The following is a 19,500-nucleotide window of genomic DNA, read 5'->3' as shown; positions in this document are numbered from 1 at the left end:
ACAGTTCCCCCCTCTGAACTCAATTTGCTGTGGCTAACGTTGTATACTACTTTAGACATCGAAATTGTGTTCAAAATGTAGTCTAGCTTTTCTCCCCCCTTCGTTCTGTTATTCCCTATCTCTCTTTCCATTCTGTTATTTCCTTTCTCTACCTCACTCTATCATTCCCTATCTCTCTCTCCATTCTGTTATTTCCTTTCTCCCCCCCCCTCATTCTGTTATTCCCTATCTCTCTTTCCATTCTGTTATTTCCTTTCTCCCCCCCCTCATTCTGTTATTCCCTATCTCTCCTTCCATTCTGTCATTCCCTATCTCTCTTTTCATTCTGTTTGGATTGTTAACAACCTTGAACTTTGAATCACATTGTATTTTCTATTTTTTTTTTCGCGTAGATTTTATTTTATGGAATTTTCTCTAATTTTGATAAACTCAAAATTAATCTCTTTTTTTTTCTGGGAAAAAAAACACGCCCCTCGACTCGCGTGTTTAGGTGGTCCTCAACCTGGTTGGACTAAGACCTCCCTCACAATGATTCAGGTAAAGATTGTTTGCAATCTCGCGGTCCATTGACCAACTGAAGGGCGGGTGGTCTCTTGGTGTGCAAATAATTGTTTGTTTTGGTTTTGTAAGTATTATATTTTTGTGAAATGTATATCTTTGCACGACCTCACCCAATCCGACAATCAGTGGTATACATGTTTCATTTAAACTTTTCCAGCATTTTGTTTTTTTTTTTTTTTCTTTCTTATTCGCTAAAAATTTTTTGTGTAATTTCTAATTGTCTTTTCATAGATCATTCAAACAAGTTGTTCTAGCCTAGGTGTTGTCCATCCTAATTTTTTAATTTCATAACTGTTCTTAACTAACCTCCAATTTTCTCATCGTTCCTGTTTCCCTTTAAAATTTTTTTTTTTTTTGAAAATTTAACCTATCGATATCGTAATTTCTAATGTTCCCTTTTTATCTTTACCTAATGTCTACTCTAAATCTATAGATAACCTTATTTCAAGTTTTCAAAAAAAATTCTAACTCTATGCATTGTCAATTTAAAATCTTGTTTTATAAAACGTACCCTATCCTATTTATAATATATATTTTTTTAAAGTTCCTTTTGTAGGTATATAGCTCCTATACGTTTTCCTTCTGTGTTCTTACTTTTCTAACAAAATTTTCCTACACACTAACACACAATTTTTTTTTTTTTCTAAACTAGAAAATCAATATTATCGAAAAATTTTTCTCTTACTCTATTAGTAAATTAGAATATGATTGTCGCTTATTAAGAAATTTGTTCACTCAACCTTAAAGACTTAAGGACGACCCGCCCCTCGCAAACAAACTGATAGTCTAATATTTTAGTAATTTTCTTTCTCCCTCCCTCCTTAAATTATATCGTATTCTAACATATTCTTATTTGTATTTCTCAATCGTTTGTTTATTTAAAGTTTCAAATATTTGTAAATTTCGCATTTTATTCGTTGATTTCCACTATCTCTAAACTCGGTTTTCGTTCCTTATTACATGTATAATATTTCGCTAGATGAATTGCGCTATAATCTCCTTTTATTTCCCGAGTTACCGGATCAATTAGCGTATACGTGTTACTATAAACTTCTGACCCTATTACATAAGGTCCATCGTAAAGCAGATTGAATTTTTTTATTTCTTTTTTGAGTAGGTTTGATTGTGTAAATTTTTTCAACTTGACCAGGGTCCCAATCTCATAAGTTATTAATCTTTTGTTGAGATTATAGTATTTCTGTCGATTTGCAGCGCTTTTCTCTAAATTTTTCCGTGCTGCTAATCTTATTTCATTTATTGTTTTCGTAGATTTTCCGCAGCCTTGAGTATACCTGTCTAAACTATAAGTTGGTGATTTCCCAAAAGCTATTTCATTAGGTGAGAATCCTGTTGAACAGTGTATCGAATTATTGTAGGTTTGTTCTATTTCTTTAAGGAAAGCCGCCCACTTGGTATGTTTTTCGTGACAATAAATACGGAAAATTCTACCTAATTCTTTATTCACGCGCTCTGTTATGTTCGGTCCGGGATTTCGTATTGAAGTATGTACGATTCGTATGCCCATCCTATTTAAATTGTTTTCCCATTTCTTCGACGTAAATTGAGATCCGTTGTCAGTTAACAAAGCATCTATTTGTATTGTTTTATTAAAATCCTCTACACAATTTAACACGGTCTTAGTACTTGCTATCCTCAATTTATATAATTTTACAAATCTACTGAATGAATCTTGGATCACGAAAATGAATTTAACCCCTCCTATTCCTCTCGGTAAAGGTCCGTATAAATCTGCCATAGCTAATTGTCCTACTTCTTTGGTAATTATGGATCTACTCGGCCCTACAGTTGGTCGAATTTCGCGCTTCGCCAGCTGACATAGGTGACACCCTCTCACTATGCGTTTTATATCTCGGTGCATGCCTGGCCAATAATACCTATCTCCCAAAGCTGTCCCTGTTTTAAAAACTCCTCCGTGTCCAATTTCTAAATGTATCATTTTTATTAGTTCTTCAGTCAACTCTTGTGGTACTGCTAACACCGTTTTGTTTAGTCCTGTTGTGTAATATAAAGTCTTGCCTATTTTTTTGTAATTTTTCAAATACCTATTAACATCTTTTGTCGGCGGCCCAAATTTTCCCTTGCGCAAATATCCGGAAATTTCTCCCAAAAATGTGTCTTGTTTTTGTAGTTCAGTTATATTTTCTAAGTGTTTTCGAATCTGTTGTCTACCTTTCACTGCAAAAGCTGCTATCTCTGGGCACGTGTTTTTCTCCTCCTGTACATTTTTTGCATCACAAGAATAACGAGATAAAATATCAGGCCCTATATTTTCCTTCCCTTTGACGTACTCTACAGTGAAGTTAAATTGATTTAAATACAAAATCCACCGTGTTAGTCGGCCACTGTACATCTTCCAGCTCTTTAAAAATGTCAATGCTTGATGATCCGTTCTAATTATTAAGTGTACTCCTCTTAAATATGTCTCAAATTTATGTAAAGCATATATTATCGCCCATAACTCTTGTTCTGACGTGGTCCATTTCAACTCCGGTCCTCTTAAAGCTTTGCTAATAAATCCAATAACGTGGTGATTCCCTTCCTCATCCAACTGATATAATTCTCCTCCTATGGCGAACCCCGAACTATCTGTCTGTAAATAATAAGTACTATTTGGGTCATGATGATGTAAAATAACTGTCTCTAAAAATAATGTTTTCACCCTCTCAAATGCGCGCTGTTCTGAGTCACCCCATCGCCAGGTTCTATTTTTCTGAAGTAAATCGCACAAAACCCGTGTTGTTTCCCCATATTTATTCGCGAATCTACGGTAATAATTACAAAGTCCAAGAAAGGCTCTAACTTGTTTTATTTTCTTGGGTACCGGAAAATTTTTTATGGCGTCAATCTTTTCCGGATCCATTTGAACTCCCAACGGCGTTATAATATGTCCTAACATACGTACTTCTGTGAATAAAAATTGACATTTTTCGAGTTTACAAGTCATGTTTGCTTCCTTTAACCTCTCAAGCACTGCGTTTACATGTTCAAAATGATCTTCTTGACTACCACACGTATATATTATTAAATCATCTAAGTAATTAGCGCAGAATTCCCTCACCCCTGGTCCTAGAATTTTGTCCATTCCTCTTGAAAAACTCCCTACTGATGTTTTTAACCCCTGCGGTAATACCTTGTATACGTAAGATTTTCCATTGTATACAAACCCAGTATACTTGCGACTTTCTGGACTGATAGGTATTTGAAAGTAAGCTGAATTTAGATCTATTGTGGTTATGAATTTTACACCATGAAAACGCTGTATAATTTCTGAAGTTAATGGTGGTTTTTCTACTTCCGCCTGCATTCTGGTGTTTAAGAATCTAGCATCTAAGAGTATCCTAACCGTCCCATCTTTTTTCAAGGTAAATGTTAGAGGACTAGAAAACTGCGTGGCCTCTCTACTGATGATTCCTAATGACTCCAATTCTCTAATTTTTTCATCAATCTTATCTCTGTAAGCAAATGGTACTGGGTAGGATCGCTTAACGAAAGGCGTCTCGTCCGTCATTCTTATTTCGTGAGTGTACAAAGTAGTTAGACCCGGTTTGTCTATAAATACATTCTTATGTTTAATTAAAATCTTTTCTAACCCTTCTTTTCCTTTTGAATCTAAATTTAACTCGGACACAAAGGTCGTTATTCTACGCTCGAGGCACGCCGTATTATTTATTTCAGGGTTTAATTCAATACTAATTATTTTTCCACTTGTGAAATTTTGATTTCTAACCTCCTGTTTAGGTTTCCTATGAATTACGGATGAATTTACTAACTCTATTTCCTTCTTCCCATTTCCTGTTTTTATTTTTAACTTTCTGTTCTCTCCACATTTAAATTCAGCTGTATATTCGTCTAACCAGTTGATACCCAATATAATTGGCCTAATTAACTTTGGTATTATTAAACACGGCGTATTTATTATAACATCTCCAAATCGCAACGGTACTAGAACCAACCTAGATATTCTCTGACTTTTGTGTCCTATCGCTACTTTAATCTGTATAGTCGTTACAGGCATAATAGGATAAATTGTTTGATCATTTAAATAATTTTCATAAAACTCTTGAGAAACGCACGTGATTTGACTTCCGGTATCTATTAAACAGTGAACTTCCGTGTTATCTATCTGTGCTTTGGCTTCCGGTAATAACGGTAAAGTGCTACCCTTTTCTACTTCCTCATAATCTCTGTCTTCGAAAATGTTGTTGAACCCACTAATTTCCCTTCTTGTTTTCTCTTCGTTCATTTTCAATTGATTCCATTCATCCGTTATTTGTTGTAAAGAATTGACACATACTTCCACATCTATTTCCGCTTCCGTTCTCGTTTCTTCCGCTCCATCCTTTCGTCTTCTCACATTCCTTTCTGCTTTTATTGGAACAGTCATCCCTTGTTCATTTCTTCCCAGTCCTTTCATTGGATTCCACCCCCATTTCATCATAATCTTCAATGCAGTGTTGTGTTTTGGTGCCGGCGTCCCTCTCCCTGTGTGAGTCGTATTCATGAGGGCTAATGAATCAACCCTCGGCCGTTTCCCGAATTGTTTGCGATGACTAGCTCCTTGCCGCTTGTAGTTATTGTAGAACCTCCCTTTGAAGATGTCGTAGTTTCGGCACACTTGCTGCAGCTAGCGCCTCCTTCCACACTCTCTATTGCGTGAATTCTCTTCTTTATAGCGTGGTAACGGTCACGGTATTTGTCCTTCTTGGCGAACTCCTCCCCACTCCTTTTCTTTGTATTCCGTTCTTCCGGTGTGCAAACCATTGTATCTAGTTTTCGAAGAAACTCAGCAGCGACAATCTCATCTCCTGACTGCCCTGAAAACCATAGCGATTGAACTTCTTTAGGGTAATGTCTCATAATTTCGTCAACTACGCTTAACGGTGCCTCTGTGATTTTTAATGCTTTCGCTAAATCCCAATAATTCGCGAAATGAGTGAGCATGGATATATCTCTCTTGGCATCATATACCCCTTCTGCAAGACGACGGCGAACCTCATTCTTCTTTATGTCTCCCCAATAGGTAGCTAAAAAATCTCTTTCGAAATCCAACATTGTTTCCCATCGCTTGTTGTATAGTTTGGCCCACGTTTTTGCTTCCCCTTTCAAATTCTCCCGCACGACAATTAATGGATCTGTACGTTTCACTTTTCTAGTGTATTCTTTTATATCTTCTAAGAAACTTATGGGGTTTTGATTTCCACCGGAAAATGAAGGTCGTTCTTGCTGCGGTAGCATTTCCACTACTTGGAGAACGTTTTTCGGCGCACTATCCTCTCCTGTCACCGCCACTGTTGTTGGTCTTCCTAATTGTTTCTCAAGTTCCTGCATTTTATCAACAAGCGGTGCTAAAGCTGCTTGAATTATTGTAGTAATATCTCCGATGTTCACTGCTGACGTCCCAGCTGTAGCATTTTCCTCGATTGCCGTCACTAAAGCTTCTGTTTGCCTCCCCATTCCACGTTTTCCCACCATTTTCTTAGCTCTTCCGAGTGTTACCGGCTTATGTATCTATATTTTTTTCTTACTAAGCGACAACCTTAATATTCCTATTTTAATTTTCTTAATTATTTATATATATGTTGCCTTTCTTATTCTATATTTTTTTTCAAATTTTCTCGTTTTTCTTATTTTTTTTGTTTTTTTTTGTTTTTCTAGACTTTTTTCTGTGTTTTGTCACCTGGCTGTTCCTGTAAAATTTCAAGTTCGTTTATGATTTTCACATCACTCTCTTGTATACCCTCGTCTTGTTTGATATCCGAATATGTTCTAGCCTCCCCCTCTGACTGCCTCATATTTTCAGGTGCCTTAAGATTTTCAACTTGTAACGAACTTTTTCGCGATCGTTTGAATATTTCTCTCAGTTCATCACCTAAAGGAACTGTTTCGGTGCTTACCTTCGCGTCATCGATTTTTCTTTTCTCTGCCATATTTATTTATTGTTGAGTTCAAATCTATATTCAATTTGCAAAATTTGCAAATTCTATTATGATTTTTTTTTAAATACCTAACATGATTTTTATAATACCTATTTCAGATGTTTCCTCTAAATAGGTATATATATACACATATATATATCTCATCATAAACATTCGTCAACGACATTAAAATCTCGAGCCAACTCTGAATTGTTTTTTTTTTCTTTGAAATTGAAACTCGAATTCTCAACTAACACTTTGTCTTTTCAAAACAACGTTTATTTATTTGGCCTATACTTGAATTCTTTATCGAATCCATTGACTGAGTTCTCTGTGTCTTAAAATATGTTTTAATAGTCAACAACCTGATCCGAATGTCAACAAAATTATCATGAGTAAATCTTACGTTATTTCAACTTACCCGTTTAGATGGTAAATTATATTATGTAAGATTAATCTTACCTCACAAAACAAAACATCAAATGTTTCACCCTCATTAATGTCTCTGCCGATTATCGAGATTTGTGATCCTGACAACAAGTATCTACATTGGCGGCACGTAGCGCGACCATTTGAATCTAACACGTGGTCCTAATGATTAACTATGATGTAATACAATTACACTTTTCTATTTTGATATTATTGTTATTATAGATCTATCTATCACATGATATGGGTGTAATATTTCCGCTATTTATTATGTTACAACATGATCATAATAGATTACACCCCAACATATCAAAATAATTGTTTTTCTTTTGTTTTATAATGATATTGATGTTAATCAAAAAAATATATATATATTTTTTTTTGTTAATCAATTGATATTAATCAATTTTATATTTTCCGTAATCATTATTTTTGCAAAACCAATGATATCTAGTAAGGTACATTGGGTGTTGTAAAACATTAATCAATTTAATTTCTCTAAACCTTTCTATCCTCCTCATAATTCTGTCGAATGTCTAGCGATGAAATAATAATTTCTTTTCCTGACTTTGTGAATAATTTGTTAAGTACCACGGCCCGCCGCTGGTCGGATATAAGATAAACAATAATTGTTTACGTTAATACTTCACGATATCCAAATGCAATGTTTATGTTATATTTGTTCCAGCTATCTCGTTTTGTGTCATTGTTTATTTAATCTCGACGTTTGTTATTTAATTTTTTGTTCCTCGGAGTGATACGTATTATTCAACGATGTTTCCGACTTTTTAAAATCTCGATGTTTATCTTATCAATTTTTAGATGTTCTTTGATGTCCCAATAAGTTCGATGTTTTTCGGGTTTGTCTGTTTATTAAACTTGCTTTATATCAACATTCCGATTTGTTCGATGAACCCAAAACATAAACAATGTTTTTGTTTACGGAACGCATTCCTCTCGAGTGAATGACATCATTAACCTACTTCTTTCATATTGTTTATACTATCGTATGAAAGGTATTTTTATTGACTCTAAAGTTCACGGTCATTTGAATTAACACATTTTTATTTATAAGGACACTTTTTGTATTATAAGATTTATTCGTTAACACTTTCTTTTTGGATTTATTGTTTGTTTACGTTAATCTATTTATTTTTAAATTTCACTGTATATTTATGTAATGTCGCACTTTTCTGATAATTTTTTTTTTTTTGTTTTGTTAACTCTTTAATTAATTTCGTTCTATTTATTATTATTATTTTCTCCGTTTTTGCAATAGGTTGACCAATAACTTTGTTTTTTTTTCTCTCAAAACTTATAAAACCTGAACCTCCTGGACACGGCTGTCAGTTGTAATGTTTCACCTTTTTGGGTGTGAGAGTAATTTTAAATATTTCTTTTTTTTTTTTTTGTTTAAAACAATATAAAATTTTCTTCTCTCTTGGCTATGACCGATATTTAATTTTTTCTCTAAGGCTTTGCATATGTGTTCGCAGGGATGGAAAATTCCTCCCCTACAACACATAAGCCTCCATGAAAATTGGACCCTTTTCTTTGATATCTACAGAAAGCTACTTAAAGCTCTCTTGTACTATATATCTTCATAGACATATGTACTCAACTAATTAATACGTTATTTACGAACTTGAACGCAAATAATTTTCGTATTTATATTGTAATTAAATTCCATCAAACGTTGTGTAATTTTTTGATTTATGATATAGGATTTTAATTACCTTCATTTTGTGGTAACCCCCTTGGTTCTGATCGAGGTGTTGAGTTTCACAATTTAATTGGTTTTTCCTTTGCAAACCTAGACTTAAATGAATTCCCTGAATGAGCTAACTTTCCTATTGTAATTATTCTGATTCCCTGCACCCTAACAAAATCGTAGTTAAACGCTGCTAAAAGATATTATACATGTTTATTTGGACAGGTAATTTGATATAACTCAAATGGTTAATTGTTAGTAAATTTGATTTTGGTAAACTCTTGTGTCTGTGGGGCGCCACTCCTTTATGATTCTGCTGCTATAAGGTACATGTAAAGATTGATTTAGTAGGTTAATGTAATTAGTTAATTGCATATTTGACGAACTCGGAATAGCCCATTTGCTGGCATAATTTGGCTCCAAATCCTCCTGCAAGTAAACGAGATGATCGTGAGTCAACAAGAAATTTGCACAATCCTTTGACACGGCTCTTTGATTGATACCTAAGTTATCTCGTCCCAAAAAGCCTTCCACGTCATCATGTGCAGCCTTCAAGTTTCCCCTCGGGTCTCGATACCCCCAAATTCCGACCCCTCCTTGGACTACAATTTACTTAGGGCGAACCGGTTTCGTCCTATATACAATCATATACTCACGGTTGGTGTGGACTTACGGGTCGTGAATCCTCATTCCACGTTTAAGAGAAAATGCGATAGTGGCCTATAAGACCTAAAATGCAAGCTGTATGCAGGTCCGCATTCTCCAGTAAACAGTACATACGAATAAATATATGTATACATACAGTTTGGGAAAGGTTTATAACTCGCAATACGAGGCTATCTACCTCGCATCCCGAGCTCGGATCTCGCGCCGAGAACTCTGCGAAGCTCTAGGTCTGGTAACCGAATATATACGTACTAATAAGGTGATACTAATAAATACTAGTAGAATAAGGTCATATTTGATAGTTTGTTTTGGAGAGCTATCGAACTCCAAGCTTTTGTTTGTTTGGTTTTGACGTTTTTATTTAAGAGAATCGTCATCTCTATTTGGTTTGGTTAATGGTCTTGTTGTAGGAGCGACCACTGCCTCCTATTGATGAACTGTATTTGTTTTAAATTTTACCTCCAGGGTTCAACATTAATTTTTGTTCATCCTATCCCGTGATTTTCCAATTGTTTCAAGTGGTTGATTGCCACATTAGAGAGTACTCGACCCTCAAATATCTCAGGCAACTGATGGGGTTTTGTATGAGCACCCAATCAATAAAATTCAAATGTTTCGTATAATTATTCGATATAAATCTGGCTAACCCGTGATTTTTCAATTGTCGATTGTGAATGATAAGTATTTGTAAGCACGCAGCTTCCAGCTGTTTCAGGTAATTAATAAAAATCTATGCGACTAACTAATTATGGTATTCAAATGTTTCATGTAATTTTTTGATATAAATCTGGCTAATCCGTGATTTTCCAATTGTCGTTTGTGATTGATAAGTATTTGAGAACACGCATCTTCCAGCTGTTTCGGGTAATTAATAAAATCCTTTGTGACTAACTAATTATGGCCAAGGTCGTTTTCAAACTATGCGGTTGACCCAATTCTCCAGTGATCCTTTGTTTTGTAAACAAATAATATAAACATCTCCTGACACACTAACCTAAATGTGAGATTTGTTTATTTTAAAATTCCTTAGAAGTCATTTGTGCCTCTTTACTTTTATTGCGCACTATTTATTTAAATATTTTTAAATCTTTTATTGAAGTTAAACTATTTATTTCATTTTCCGAATTTAGTAAATTTACTAGGTTAAATGAAGAATAAATAATATAAATATATATTTAAGTACACATATCTCTATTGTCAAAATATGTTAAAAAAAGAGTACATATATTAATAAATAAATATAAAATATATGATTCTACATAGTCTGGAATATTAATAAATACATATTTTCTTTTTCAATAATATAGATATGTCCATGAGTAGGTATTAAAATCACTACCATTTCGATGCTTCGATTAATAAATAAAATACATATATATAATTACATTACTCATATATATATTCTTTATATACAATATTTTATTTTATATTTATAAATATATATACAAATATACAATATACATATATTAATGTGTAATTCTTTGTTTTGTTGTTTTAATTTAATATTCAATTGATATACTTCCACTTCACAGCCCTTCTGTGTCTCCTGGGACCTGAAAATTATTTATAAAAGGAAAACTCACCCACGTCAAGGTATTTCCGGTCGGGTGTACACAACAACCTTGGTGAAGAAATCCTACCTAATTAATTGTATTTTTCAACTAATTTCAAAATAAATCTTTTCGACGATTTATTCCTATTTAATATTTTATTCTCGCTTGAATCGTATAAATTAGCTGATATTTAATTTTTCTTCCGAACGAAATCCTAATTCAGAAAACCCGTTGATTTAATAACACTTTTCTAGTTTAGGCCTTTGAATGATAGCTGCTTCAAATTCTTTTTTCGAAATGATAGACTGATGATTAAAATTCCGGTTAAAACGACAAACACTTTTAACACTGTCGCTATACGCACGATGGATTTTAATTGAACAATTTATTAATTCTAAATTTCTTTTTATCTAAATTGATAAGAAAATTTATTCCAAATTGTGCAAACTTTTAATTTACTCGACTATTAATAAATTAAATTTTTTTCTAACTGTTAATTTTAGAACAAAGATTTAAACGTTTATTATTATCGAATCCTTTTTTTTGTTTTTGTGTTTCTTTTAACCTAAGATGAAGTATTTATTACTATTATTATTATTTTTTAACCAAATTGACGTTAAATTATAATCTATTTTTAAATATCAATACGCGATCACGTTCACTTTAGATTAACGATAACAAACTCTTAAATTTAATTTGAATGTTTTCACTTTGAATGAAATAATTATTTTTAAATTTTTAATTAATTCACAATTCACTTTTTGCACTTCACTTAACACTTTTAAGCACTGAGTTTAAATTATATTTATTTTCACTGTTTAACCAAATTAAACTGATTTAACAAAACTTCACTGGTGGGGTTTTCAGAATTTAGAAACTGAATTTAAGACTTTTTACAAAACTTTCTAAGTCTAGGGACTTGTTCAGAATTTAACACTTAGATTATTTCACTAGAATTTTACCAATAGACGTAGTACTGCCATGTAACGACTTTTCAAACCCTCGGCGCGACTGCCCTCCTGACTGATGAGTTCCATCTTTTATACCCCTCTCAGGTTCCAAAAGACGTATCTGAATGTCTCTTGATGCTTAATTCTATCTCCTATCAACTCGTAAATCCAAACACTCCTTCCATCAATATCGAATGTGCTCCCATAAGATGTTCTGCTTTCCGGCTCTGGGCGGTAGTTAGTTTTTATCTCACAAATCTAAGTCGATAGGGTCCGAATCGGGTAAGTCTGTGTTAATCGCCCAAGCTTCCTTTGTCCTGTGTTCATACAAAATGTAGTTAAATTCTCATGATTTTGTGTTCCTTTTTTTTCTCAATTTGCGATAGGTCCGTCCTCAATAATATATATATACATCTCAATTTTACGCATCTCGTGTGAAAAATACCTAAATCCATGTTGAAATCCCTACTATGCAGTTTAGAATTTCGATTTATCTAAATTCTACTCAATTTTATTGTCACCTATATGAGCTTTTCCATTTTCACCAGTACTTTCTCTCTTAATGCCGCAGATTTGAATTTTTCCTTATCTTTTGGATTTTCTTTTATCCGCGACGTTTTCTTGCACAATTTTCTTCTTTATTCTTATGTCATTTCTCATAACTCTTTAACTAGTTATTTTCCAAGTCGTATTTATTTATTTCACGGATAAATTTGAATTGTATCACTTTTCTCCACTTTGATTATTCTTTATCTCCGTTCTTTACCCTTTCTTTCATCTTTTCTCCACTTTTCCCGATGTGTGTGGTCTCCAGGAAAATTTCATACTTCATCTATTATTAATTAATATATAATTTTCCACACTTCTATGGGAGATATACCTAATTAGACTCTGGGATATCTGTCATTTTTATTGCCTGACCCAATCTCCGCCCCATCCTCCATCCCTCACTTACAAGATTTCACATAAATTATATGTCTGGACACCTGTTTACGTTTAAAATTTTGGTACCAGACTCGTAAATTTAGTTTAATTTCAAACCTATTAATTTTTATCTCTTTTGACTAATCTAAATACTTCATAAGACCAACGTTAAAGTTAATCGCTTTTCCAATCGTTTATTACCTTAACGTAAATAAAAATCATGTTCGGATTTCGATTGTTTATTCTTCAAAATATACATGAGACCGCCAACCTTTTATCTTGGTTCGATCCCTCCGTAATATTGGGTAACTCTAATATATATCTAACCTAATAATCATGAAAATGTCTACTTTTCCTGAATCTAATCTATCGATATATGTTTAATTTTACTGTCTTCTTCTAATACTCAATTTTCATTTTCCTAGAACCTTCGTAGCAGCTAAAATCTCTGTATTATCCTTCCATTCGGTCGCCGCAATTTTCTAAAATGTCTATTTTTTTTGCGAGATTTTCATTCAAAATTGATTTATCAATATGTCCGTTTCATCTTAAATTGATAACGATTAATTTCCATTGTTTCCAACACTCACTCCTCTCTTTAGTACGATTTTTATCGAACATGACACCCTCCTTCTATCATAAATAATTGCACTACAGTTGAAATTCCGCCAGTAACTTTCCTTCGCTTTTCCCGTCCCTTTTTTATACTATCACGTTTATAAATTTTCCATTGCATTTTCGTGCGTGTGTTTTTCAATTTGTAAAATCTTCAAAGCACTCGATTTCAACGGTTCGCCATCACCTAAATGTCTCGGTTATTGTAAACATTTCCTAGAGTTTGTCGCCTTGAACGTCAGTGTTTATGCCATAGTGCGTTCACCTCTAATTTTTGTGGGAACGGAAATGCAATTAATTATCTTTTTTAATGTCGGGTCCAAGGTTCAATCCTTTGTCTTTCGTAGACACACCCCCCTTCGTTCACTGATTGGTTACTCAAAATTTTTATAGCTCTTTGTTTAGATCTATTGGTTGACAACCTTCATTGTTTATTTTTAGGCCTAGAAAAGGGGAAGCCCTGTCTAGTCCTAGACGATTTTACGACCTCTCTGCTTTCGTCTTAGAACCTCGATATAATTTCAACTATTACAGGAGCCTACCGCAAGCAAGCTGGATCAATTCTTTCTCCGCCAGATGTCGTTAGCATGTCCGTTTTCATAAATAATTTGCATATTTTCTTGCAGCTATGGTTTATCTGTTTTTCTTCACTGTGATTTAAAGCCTTTCATCACAATCTACGTAGGTTTTTGGACGCGATACCTTTTTTGATATAGCGGTGTAAGTTCCGATCGCAATTCCATATTTCTATGAAGCTGCGCGTATTGTAGTAGTTACAGCTTCGTCCATCGCTATCTGCCAAGTCAAGATCCAAGATCCTATGTTGCTCTTTCTAATATACTTGAACACCATCTATAAAGAGAATCATTCTCAATTAGTTGAAAAAATTAAAACAGAAATCAAAATAATTGCACGCGGGCAAAATGGAAACTATTCCATCTTGCCCTAAAATGCAATTTTCCATCTTGCCCATAAGCTAACTGCCAATAATAATATCAATATCTGAGAAAATCCTTTAATTTTTTTCCTCTTTAAATATCAATTCATACAATCTATCCTTTATAGTTAGTGTTTATAAATACAAAATGGTAGTATTACTTACTTTGTATGAGTAATCACACTTTAAAAGTCAACTGATTTTGTAATAATTCGTCGCGAAAATACAAAACACGCGTGTAAGTCGCTTGGTGGCGCGAGCCGAACCGAGTCACCGGACATAAATACAACATGGGCGCTTATATCTGTGTGCATAGAGACACGGGCACTTTGTCGCGCGGTTTGCGATAGGTTGATAGTTTCCATCTTGCCCGCTCCTTCCATCTTACCCTCCCTTCCCCTACTCACATTCTCACATAATTTCAACCTACAGATTCCCAACATTTTTTAAATAGATTCCCCAATAATTATTCGAAATCCGTGGTTTACGAAATTCCCTGTCAAAAAATTCCCCACATTTTTCCTATTCAAAATGCCAGTTCAACATTCCACACAAAAATACCTATTAAAAGTACCTATTTAAAGTACCTATTTAAAGTCCCTATTAAAAGTACCTGTTAAAATTACTTGTAAGTAATAAATACTTAGTGTCAGTATAAAATACTTAAATACTTGGAGGAATTTTGGAACCAGGTATTTTGGAGATTTATCATAAGTACAAAGTATCTAATGAAAATACCCAGTACTTTTACTGGGTACGATTAATTCGCCTCACCTCTAGTTGATAATGATACAATATTATCGAAACTCGGGCCTGAGTAGGCGCTGTCCCGTACTTAAAAAACATTCTTACCGACAATGATGTCAATTGAAAAGTCATGATAGGTGATACTGATTTTCTTATAAAAATAAATCCTGGAGATACAATATTATCGAATATCGATAGGTCCAGCCACAGCAAGGGACGGTAACAACAAATATACCCAATTTAAATATTTAGCAAGATTTCCAAAATCTTCAATTTTTTCAAATAATTTGTATACCGCAGTGGTGAACCATTGCTAGTTGTGAATTTACTCAGCGCAACTTGGCATAAAATTGTCCGCATTCCAACTCCTGAGATAGCGTTATAAGTTCTGTTAGAATCCGCCGACCAATCACAATTATCTTACTTAGTCTTATGGTTTTAATCATTTTGAAATTACGATTTATGGGTTTATTTATTTAACCTAAAATTGTATTTAATAAAACATACGATTCAGAATCAGATGCATATTTTTTTATGAATATATGTTTTTTAAGCCATATTTTTTTCTTTAACGTTCCTTACTCCAATTTACGCAGCTTCATATGGTCATAATTCATAATATTTTATAGTTCGTTATTTATTGTTAATTATTGCACCTTCCTAATTTATATTTTTTTGTAAAACGATAAATATTACTAGAATTTTAATAATAACAACAACAAAAATTATTTTGATGGTAAATTTTGGTTAAATTTAATTGTACGACACTGTCTACCTGGAATGTACTGGTCCCTTCTTCTGATTATAGCTGCTTGTTTTAAACCATTCCTCCCCTGGATTATCATTTGGGTAAATTTTGAATATATTTTCAAATTCAAACACTTGGGCGAGTCCATTTTTATCCATTTTTGAATTCCTGCGAGTATGAGTTTGGTAAAATTTAAATCTAGAATTCAAATTAAATAATTGGTTACCTTTAATTAATGTCCGAGTAAATTCCAACTTATGCTTGATTACATTGTATACTTGATTCATTTATTGTGTATATAAATAATATATAGCCAGGACAAAAGATTCCGAAAAGTAAGGGCTGGAAGCAACGCAGCATTGATGCTAGGAGAGATTGCTGACATCAAACAGATCATCTTCCACGAACAGTTTGATGGCAAGGACTATAACATCGCAGTGGTGTTGCTCCAAACGCCTTACAAGCTGACGGAGCTCATTGCACCAATTCCGCTCATAAGCAATGGTGTCAACTACCCAGAAGCAACCTGGGCTACCATTACTGGATATGGAACTGAAACCGTAAGTCTATGATTCAAAATAATAATTTCGGTGGTGTCTCTGTATAAAACTGGACCTCTAAAACTGGTATGTGCTTTAATTTTAGAACTGACTTTCGGAACGATTCAGTAAGTGTTTCATCCAAAAATAATTCCATTAGCCCACTCTATGAAAGAACAAATTGGGAATTATTTTAAGCATAACCATAAATAAGGGCATACCTTCTACAGTAAAGTTATAATACAATGGATACATTATAAATCAGGGCCTACCTTATATAGTAAAGTTAAAATACAATGGATATATTATAAATCAGGGCCTACCTTCTATAGTAAAGTTATAATACAATCGATATATTATAAATCAGGGGCTACCTTATATAGTAAAGTTATAATACAATGGATATATTATAAAGCAGGGACTACCTTGTGTAGTAAAGTAATAATACAATGGATATATTATATTACAAGCCGAGCGGGCGAAATATTAGATTGTTTGCAATTTCGTTGTTGCTTCAATAGCCTTGTAAATAACACATCTCTTTCCTCATTAGCACAAACCCAGTTTTAGCGTAGCTTTTTTTCTACTTTCAGCTTCCTGGGAACCCAGTATGGTGGCTGAAAAAGGTAGCAGTTCCGTTGGTCAACCACGATCTTTGTGTCGAGGACTACTTCAAATACAACATCACCATCACCGACAGAGAACTTTGTGCTGGTGACTTGAACAACCCATACATTACTCCTTGCTACCTGGACGAAGGTGGACCACTGGTGATCAACCAGGAGCTGGTTGGACTATTCAGCAACCACTGGAATTGTGGTCTAAGCGGAGATCCAACTATCTACGTGGACATCGCAGTGTTCAGAGATTGGCTGCAAGATAAAATTGATAATGTGCAATAAATTATTGATAATTTGGAGCAATAATTATATTCTTATAATCTCTAGCGCAGACCAGTGAGAAATCACGGAATTTTTTAATGTTGCAGAAGTTGTGAAGTTGGAAGTATTTCTAAAATATGTGCCCCACGATCATTATTTAAAAAACAAATATTGTTTTTTTTTTTTATAAAGTGACATAAGTAGTTATATTTTTGTCGAAAAATTAGAGAGACGATCAGAAAATTGCTTTTCGAATGCACACCGTTCGAAAAGTAAAAAAAAATTACTCATCATAAATACACACTTCAAATAAATATATATTTTTGTTTTTGTTTGTGTATACTGTATTCTAGTATTTAATCATTGAAGATAATATTTATTTATTTATACGCCCATTGGGCTTTTACATACATGGTATAATATTCTGAAGATTATAAGTTCACAATTGTAACAGTAAAAATACATGTAACCATATTCATTTGACATATTATAACAACAAGTAAATAGTAAATGCATACAATAATTATTTGTAGGTATAAACGTGTTGTACAAAAATAAGAATATGCCTACTCCTAAGGTATACAAACTTAAATTAGTTAAAAAGAAATGTAAAGTTTATATGTACATACTAGGTAGTTGCAGCAGTAACATGATATCATACGACACATAGTGTGTGAGGCCTTTGAATTAGAAATTTAACGAAATAATTATTGGCGGTATTGTTAACAAAATATAGAGCGTTTGACAGGTTGTCGTGGCCTGTTCAATCGAGGTCTTTCAGTCTGCCATTTTACATACATATTTTACATAGTTTAAATAAAAAATATTGTGAAGTTTATAAATATAGAATAGTAAAGCAATAATATAACCTTCACCATTTGACATATAAAAGCAAGCAAAAAGCAAATTTAAACATGTTAGTTTGTAGGTATAAGCTTGTTGTAAGTAAATAAGAAGATGCCGACTTCTTAGGTATGAAGACGACAATTGTTTATAAAAATGATAAATGTACATACTAGGTAGTAATTGTATTAACATAATATCTATGCCACACATAAAAGCTAGTGTATATATTTATTCATTCATTCAATCATCTATTCACGAACTAGCGGGCTCCATACGCCAGCCAGTTTGTAAATTGATAAATTAATTTAAATAAAGTATCATTTTTGCTAAATACAGTAATTACATGTGAAATAATAATGCAGTTGTAGTAATTGCAAGAAGACTACACCTATTATTGTGTCAAGCTTGAGGAAATAATTCAATAAGAGGTGCAATAGCTAGATGTTTATTGTTTTACTATAAAAGTTCTAATATATTGGTTTTAAATTAGGAAACCGATTGGAAACGATAGATATCGATTGAACTATATTTGTTTTCAATTATATGAAGCCTTTGAATTGGAGAGTTTACGAAGTAATTACTGGCAGATTTGGTTACAAAATATTGAGCATTAAAACGGGTATCGCGAGTAAGTATACGCAAATTAATTAAGCTCGTTAAATCGAGGGCGTCCAGGTGGCCCTTTGATATATTGAAAAGGCAAACTAAGTCACTCACTGTGCGTCTTGAAGTTAAATTGCTTAGGTTTAGTAATTCCATTAGACATGTATAATTAAGTTCTTCGATTGGTATTCCAAGTTTGTAATTAATAAACCTTAGAAACTTATGTTGTACTCTTTCGATTTTTTGCTGAAGAGTCTTTTAAAATGGAGCCCAGGTTGTTGAGTTGTAATCCAAATTACTTCTTACCAACCCACTATAAGGTAATTTGAAGGAATTAATTGTTTTTAATTCTTTTATCGTCCTCAGAATGAACACCAAGCAATAATAAAAAATAAAAACAAACACCAAATAATCATGGGCTTGTTGGTTATTTCATTTATATGAGGAACAAAGGTTAATTTAATGTCAAATATTATACCAAGGTACTTAATTTGTTGTACTCTTTTTAGGAAATTGTTGTTGATGCTATATTGATATTTAATGGGATTTTTGATTCGGGTAAAAGTTATTGATTGACATTTTTCAATATTGAGAAACAGTTAATCAAGGGTTCACCACTTTTGTAGCCTCACAAGATTTGATTGTAATTCGCTACAGTCATTATGATTAGTTGTTTTGTAAATTTTTAAATCGTCCGCAAATAAAAGTATCATAACTCCATCAAAGATGGTAGTTATGTCGTGATAAACTAGGAAAATAACAATGGGCCCAGATGTGACCCCTGTGGGACTCCGGTGAAGATTTCAAACTGATGTGAAAAGTTTGAATCGATTTTTACTGATATTTTTATTTTG

General features: G+C 33.3%; 1 protein-coding gene across 1 annotated transcript in view; it reads left to right on the top strand.

Moving 5' to 3' along the window:
* LOC149421181 (trypsin-like) overlaps positions 1-17,476 on the top strand; it is a 35,336-nt gene extending 17,860 nt beyond the window's left edge. The window contains exons 3-4 of the mRNA XM_089635396.1: positions 16,091-16,337; positions 16,910-17,476. Of these exons, the coding sequence (XP_089491522.1) occupies positions 16,091-16,337; positions 16,910-17,218 (556 nt within the window). The 3' untranslated portion in view covers positions 17,219-17,476. The remainder of the gene's footprint in view (positions 1-16,090; positions 16,338-16,909) is intronic.
* Positions 17,477-19,500: the final 2,024 nt, after the last annotated feature.

Source organism: Hesperophylax consimilis, chromosome 9 (genome assembly GCF_061612785.1).
Source record: "Hesperophylax consimilis isolate HC1 chromosome 9, BYU_Hcon_1.0, whole genome shotgun sequence".
NCBI lineage: Eukaryota > Metazoa > Arthropoda > Insecta > Trichoptera > Limnephilidae > Hesperophylax > Hesperophylax consimilis.
This window is presented reverse-complemented; position numbering and strand designations above follow the sequence as displayed.